The 7,306-nt window shown below is 37.8% G+C and overlaps 1 protein-coding gene across 6 annotated transcripts in view; it reads right to left on the bottom strand.

The window, feature by feature from the left end:
* Positions 1 to 7,306, bottom strand: part of LOC100742437 (probable Na(+)/H(+) antiporter nhx-9) — a 41,217-nt gene that overhangs the window by 3,559 nt on the left and 30,352 nt on the right. For 4 of the 6 annotated variants that reach the window (XM_033322077.1, XM_012388553.3, XM_024369329.2 and 1 more), the window contains 6 exons: positions 6,660 to 6,821; positions 6,479 to 6,548; positions 6,288 to 6,392; positions 5,901 to 6,002; positions 3,683 to 3,844; positions 1,079 to 1,255 (listed from right to left, as the gene is read on the bottom strand). In XM_033322077.1, the coding sequence (XP_033177968.1) occupies positions 1,079 to 1,255; positions 3,683 to 3,844; positions 5,901 to 6,002; positions 6,288 to 6,392; positions 6,479 to 6,548; positions 6,660 to 6,821 (778 nt within the window). Of the gene's footprint in view, positions 1 to 1,078; positions 1,256 to 2,608; positions 2,686 to 3,682; positions 3,845 to 5,900; positions 6,003 to 6,287; positions 6,393 to 6,478; positions 6,549 to 6,659; positions 6,822 to 7,306 lie in introns of those variants that run through there. The other 2 variants (XM_024369333.2, XM_024369330.2) reach the window with 2 other exon arrangements.

A 7,306-nucleotide genomic window follows, 5' to 3' on the forward strand; every position in this document is an offset into this window, starting at 1 on the left:
GGGGGGGGGGGCGGAATTGGGGTAAGTCCTTCGTGATAAGACAAGCCTTAAGCGCGCACAGTGTTAACGCTCAAAAAGACCCTAGAGGACTCGCCAGAGAAATTCCAGCGAGTGAAATTAGCGCTGACGAGCGCACATCTGAGGGCAGATGTGATTGTCAGATATGACCGAGTATTATTAGTATTGTGGAAAGAAGGGTTTGTGGTGGCACTCGATAGTTAAATACCACCACTCGACACTTAACAACAACTAGTGTCTGACGATGGTAACGCGGTGGTTAACGCCTTAGGTTGCGAACGTTCGGGACCCGAGTTTTGAATCTTCGGCGACCGGAGTCCGATTTTGCTTCCACGATACAAAAATAGAAGAGAAGCGGCCGTACCCAGCAGCGACATCTTCTACAAGCGCTAAAGCGCAACCTAAATTTTCACGATATTACATTATGTTACAGAAATAAAGCAGCACGCGTGTCTGTTAAATTAAAGTAACATGTGTTTTAAAGATAAAAAAGCTGTATTATCTTAATTTGTCCCTGAAGGTAAGCGGATATAGTACACTGCAAGAAATCACGGTAATTTTTATCTTGCGTAAGTGGTTTTCGAATATAACTGCAAGAGAGTTGAATCGTAAATTCTATGCGACGTTTATGTCACGTAATAAACCTGCATACTTAGTGGCAATGAAATCACGACTGATAATGTTACATTTCATGGTCCATAACGAGATGTAACTGTTTTATTCTTAATATCCCCCTTTTATATTTCCATCCTTACTCAATGTCGAGTATATTTAATACTTGACTGAATTTACGACGTCTTTAACGTGGTCTATATACCTTGCTACACTTCATCTTTATTAATTATATCTCCTTGAGAAACTTCAAATCTTTCTTGTTCATTTCATAAGTAGAACTTTGAATCTTTTCTAAAATTGCATACATAGATCTTATATGTTGCATCGTTTAAGTTGCAAAATTTTCTTTTAAAATCATAGTTAGCATTGAAATCTAAAACTTTACATTATTGTACCGTATTATAATACGTTACTATATATAGTTCGATGGTTTTTACCGTCTTACCTTTCTCGTATTCACTGAAGGTTTTCGTGGGCGAATCCTCCGTCTGTTCTGTCCCCGTCAACGTGTACTCGTCACGCTCGTCCACAGTTTCCTGGCAATCGATACCATCCGTGGTGCACACACTCTCACCACGGAATAGACCAATTACTGACTGGACCTTTGGTTGCTCGATTCCACCTTTAATTAGAAGCAAGTGTTACTAACGAGGTTAATGAAGATTCATCGAGTGTTTCGGTTCGACCACCTCTAATATCCCCCCCCCTCTCTCTCTCTCTCTCTCTTAAAATATCTCTGTTAAGAGAAAGTGCACAGAGATGATCGTTTTTCTGGATTATGCGCATAATAAAGACCACAGGCGAGAAAGCTATGATAAGTTCATTTTGATTTTTTAAGTTTCATCTACTTACACGCTTTATTCCAAAATCTAATAAGAAGATGCAGCTTTTAATGGAACGAAGAACGTAACTCGTATCGTAGTCCTCGTATTATCGTCTTTATTCTGTTTCTCTTCTTTCATTCATTGGACGAGGACACGAACATAATTTAAAAATCATTACAACGTATCTATTATACGAAACGAGGAAAATTGCATTTGTTTGAATAAAGTTTGAATATATGGCTCAGGATATTAGCCCATTTCTCATCGAATACACGTTAAGCGAATAAAAATCTATGGTCCACCGCATTTAATGAATTACAGCCGTTATTAACCATTTGTGCTCGTTGCTGCAAGGGAACTTGATAACCGAACATCAACACCATCCGGTTAAATAAAGATTAATAACGTCAGGACATTTAAAAATGGTTTGCATTCGATCGAAAAAAAAACAGTTATCGTAAATTTTGAGAACCCAATGTTCCGACGTGCACTACCACCAATCACAAGTACCCGGACCATTATTTCCTTCACGAGACGCAATTTCACGTTTCATATGACAAAATTTTCAATATAACAAAATTCGATATAACAAATCGGTGTCAAAGATTTGCATTTGCATTTTTGATCGTATTCCTTGTACCAAACGTATATTCAATCGTGAAACCGAATGAGAAGAACGTTCTAAACAATTTCTAGCTATAGCGCGTGTAATTCGACAAATATATTTGCAAGCTCCATCAATTCTTAAATTTTCACATCGACACAGCAAGCCGATAGCAACGAACATCGATGTTTCAGCTGGCCAAAGTAACCGAAACACCCTGTACATCGTAGGAAAATGTGAAACACAGAGAAGTGCTCGTGGAAGAACTTGGCAACACAAAAGTGTTCTGGATCGATAGTTCGAGGCTGAGAATATGCACGAAAGATTCGATAAGATCGATCATGTGTGATGCACAATCAATCGTGTATTATGGTGACAAGGTGCTTTGTGTATGCAAGTGTGTGGTGTACGTGTGAGTGTATTTAAAGAGTTCGAAGGGGGATTGGGTAACCCAAAGATCGAAAGAAAAAACGCATTCGCTTTGCAGATCGAGAGAAAATAAAAGAACGACACAGAAATTTTGAGACCACTTGAAGATAACATTTACATGTTGTTCGGCCGGAAGTCCGAGGCTAGTATCCTCCGAGCTCGTTAAGCTGGCCCGCTCTCGCAAATACGGCTCTCCTGTAAAGCAGCGTTTTTTTCAACATTTTACGTACCTTTTTATCTATTAGCCGAATCGACAGTCAAAAATATTTTCTTTTCATACATCAACCTACAATTAAATATTTTAGATGTATAGATACAGATTTTAGAATATAATTGGATATTGGAAAAATTGTTCATTCGGTCCGAGATTATTATTGGTTGATTTTAGTAAATGAGATTTTTAATATTAGCTACAATAGATGAACCGTTGTTTAGCTGGTTTATTAACGCTAAAACTACCACGTCAGTGAAAATGTCTGGTTTGACAACATTATTTTTAAATTCCTACTTCGTGTTATATCTTTTCTCCGCAATGATGTAATGACTTTTACAGGGATAGCTAAAGGAATAATATAATAAACTTTAATTTTGTTTTATTCATTTAGAATGAAAGTAATTTTGTATGATGGCTACTTATACCAGTATCGAATACCAGTACCAGTACCAATATCCAATCAACCTTGGATGGAAAAATGGACGTGTTAGGGAATACCTGAAACAACGCGTAAAAGTTTCAAAATATATCATGAATAATTTGATGGAAATACATAGAGTAGATTTGTCTCTCTAACGTGAGAGGGGTTACCCGAGCCCCATAGAAAAGTAGCTGTATGTTAAGGTTTCTAGTAGGTGTCGGAGAGTATAATTTGGGTATTATTTTTAAAGACTGTTAAAAAAGGATGATTCGATAATTCTTTCGTCGCGACTAACTCTATTTGATTCTCTAAATAGTTAATACATTTAATAAACGTTCAATAATCCGATACGAGTAAATTTTTGAGCAATTTTTGAACATCTTTTATTTCGTTCGTTTTATGAATCACCTTCCTTTAACACTTTGTTGATTTAGTGAAAAAAAACAGAGTGCATGATGTAACGAAACTACGACCGAGTATTATCAGAAATTTGTATGTAATACGCGTGGCGAAATGATGTATTCGTAGTATCGAGTGGATTATTTAATCGATCGTACCTAAGAATGTGGCTGATGGGGAACTGTAAGCCAGGTACTCCTTGTTTGAACACCAAGCGGGGAATTCATTCTGTTTAATCGGGTGCCCGGAATCGTAATCGTCTTCTCGCTTCCATGGCAACATGGTCTCCGTGGCTGTTGGTGTCGTTACCCTGTAGGTTTCTACAATTCGAGAAATAACAGTATTATTGTTACTTCCATATTACTAATACAAATCACGGGAAAAACTTGAGACTTTCAAACAACCCTGTCAGGTATAACGAAGATTCTAAGAGAGAAATGATTAGCCTTTTTATTATCAAAGGATTTAGCAAGAATGTTAGGTAGATGATACATTTACACTGTACATGTGAATGTGCGTGTAAGTGTCAGAGAGTGTCCAGGTCTCAGTCGAGACAAAAGACTATTGGAGGCTCTTAGAAGGATCTAGAAGCGTCGGTTGACAACAAGCGTGCGTGCAAGAAGGTAATCGAGGTCTTCAGAGTGTGATATACAGGGTGGTTGGTAACTGGTGGTACAAGCGGCAAAGGGGTGATTCTACGCGAAAAAAGAAGTCGAAAATATGGAATAAAAATGTTTCGTTCGAGACTTTGTTCTCGAGAAAATCGACTTTGAATTTTCGTTCGGTACGCACGCACTTTATCGCGTCTCGTTACAACGGATCTCACTGTAGATCGTTGTCTCGATTGACGTTACTGTTTAAATTTAAAAAATTTTTAAAGTTTTAAATTTCTAAATTTTAAATTTAAATTTAAAATTTAAAATTTTTAAATTTTTAAATTTTAAATTTTCAAATTTTTAAATTTTTAAATTTTTAAATTTTTAAATTTTCAAATTTTTAAATTTTTAAATTTTTATTCTATTCGGTACGCGTGCGGTACGTTATAACGGATCTCACTGTAGATTTCCACTTGTACCACCACCAGTTACCAACCACCCTGTATATGTATAGCTGTTGTGTGTGAAATAAAGTAAACTATTTGTATTTCCGAATCCTCTCTATACTTTAAGAAAAAATTCCAAAATCCTTTAACACGTTGACTGCCACGCGTGTTTTCAAAGAAATCTCCGTCAGGCCACGAGCACAGCAGTACCAAGCGTTCTCTGCTAGATGCTCCCTGATGTCGATATTTTAGTAATGCGAATCGCTCAAGCGGTGGTCTCGAGAACGATCTTTCGTTCCATTCGTTCGCAACATTAAAACCACTGGCTGTTGTTGAATATAACGGAGGAAAGTGTGGTATAGATTATTCCGACCAAATGGTTTCTTGTGCCGCCACAATTAGAAAAGGAATCAAGTGATACGGAAAACTTGGCATTCCATTCTTTCTGGGAATTTCTGTTGTAAACGCTTTCGCGGTTTACAAAATTGCACCGAGGAAAAATATAAATATTAGAATATTTAGACAATTATTAGTTGCGAAATTATTAGGGTTGTCTGAAAATACAAAAAATCGCCGTTCGGAAAAATAATTCCGGAAGAAGCTTTAGACGCGCATGCAAACTGTGTTATGCGAATAAAATGGACAAAGGCACGAAAGAATTTGAAGAAAACAACTTATTGTTCAAATTGTCCCGACCAACCTCAGCTATGTATAGAATGCTTTAAAGTTTTACAATCTAAATAATTTTTTTAATAAACCATTTTCGTATTTTTGTTTTATAACAATTCAACTATTATTACGATTAGTTATTAATTAACAATTTATTATTATGGAATATCTTTTCAGATGCCTACGACGATCCTTCGCGAGTAGTCAAATAAGCGACACCCGAATATGGGTTACGCGGCCTGACCAGAAACTTTTCTGACACCCGTATTCGGGTGTCGTGGCAGTCAACGTGTTGAAGAAGGATAATTCTAAAGAGACAACGAAATATCGAATAAGATATTTTACGCTTCAAAGGTTGATATTCTACGAAATTAGAATTTCCTTTGATACTAAAAGATTCTCGAATTCGTAAGAGATGTTTCAAAATAGGAACGAAATGTTTCGTAGTTTAAAGAAACTTTACGAGATTTGGCAGAAATCTTGGCAGCCGAACCATCTTAATCTTTTGCGCTATCAGAGTATCCGACAATTCTTCTTACGCTGTCGAAAGGAATTTCGAAGACGGTTAAATCGTGCAAAGTACTCGACACTTGCACAAGGAATGGGATTTCCATTGAAAGACGAACGATCTCTGGCGATACCATCAACAACGAGCAAGAACTCACCGTCTCGTCCTAATTTCATATCGGGATCGTCGGTATTTATGGTGTCCATCGAGGTAGTGGTGGTGGCGCCGTGGTGGTTGTCCACGTTCACGTTCAACGAGTCTACGGAAATCGGTCGACGAGAAAATTATAACTACGAATCGGGACAGGAATTAGCTGCTACACCTTTTCTTCTGCTGTTTTATATTCAAAAGACAAGCTTCGGCAAGAAGTCTCGTTGAATTATCTTGCGCGGAACTAATTTGTCAAAAGAATCGGCTCGAGGATGAGAGGATAATTCGAGAACTTTGCGCGCCGTTTTCTATCGACGACGCGACGTAGCCAAAAGCTTCGCTGAAATGAACGAAAAAGGTAGAAAAAAAAGAAGGAGAGAAAGGCTGTTCTTACCGGAAGTACGAGCTGTGAAAGTAATCGCCGAGTCCCAGTCCTCTTTGCTCGAAGGCTTTGACGTGTCTCCGTTCTCCAATTCGTACAGGACGCCATTGATGTAATCTACGTTCAATGAAAATTCACGTATTCAAACGAGATCCTTTTTTTCCGGCGAAAAAACGCGTCGATATCTCTTTCGCCAATTTTACCTTGTGTGAACAACTTCGTCGAGCCATTTTGCTGGAACTCCGGAAAACTCACGTGATTCTGCTTACCGTCCTACGGTTCGGTTGAGAGAAGGAACGACATTTTAATTGCAAATCGAACAGGACATATAATGGAAACTCGTATAAACTCGAAGAACACGCGTCAACGCGAGAACATTCTTACTTTGAGCAATTTTTTACTGCGCTTGTGACGATGCTTGTGCTCTCCCATCATCCGACGTATGTTCATGTGCATTTTGTAATTGACTTGGGTCGAGAGATCGCGATCGTTCACCGCGTGTCGGCTGTAGCTTAGACGCCGATGCTGCAACAGTTTCGTTCCATGCTGTAGAGAAACGTTTTTGCTCATTCGCCTTCGTTCTTTTCGTTTGTACAGGATTTTTCTAACATATACATATATATCCACGAATACGTACATGCGACACAATTCGACTAATCGTCGTGGCAAAGAAGCATCAAGAAGATTCAATCGTTCAAGGCGGTTCGAAAGTCTCTTAGAGTATTTCTTGTTCTTCTTTCGACCGCCACGCGTGCGAGCAACTTAAACGACTTTTACGTATTGCAAATGAAATTAAGCGTTATCGGTGGAATCTTAGCTGTCGATGTCGATTTTCATTTCATCAAGAGAAAGAGAGAGAAAAAGAGATAGAGTACAAAATATAAATTAATACAGGGTGGTTGGTAGCTGGTGGTACAAGCGGAAAGGAGGTGATTCTGAAGAAAAAGGAGTCGAAAATGTAGAATAAAAATTTAAAAATTTAAAAATTTAAAATTTAAAAATTTAAAAATTTAAAAATTTAAAATTTAAAA

The sequence above is a fragment of the Bombus impatiens genome, unplaced genomic scaffold (assembly GCF_000188095.3).
Source record: "Bombus impatiens unplaced genomic scaffold, BIMP_2.2 scf_0549, whole genome shotgun sequence".
NCBI lineage: Eukaryota > Metazoa > Arthropoda > Insecta > Hymenoptera > Apidae > Bombus > Bombus impatiens.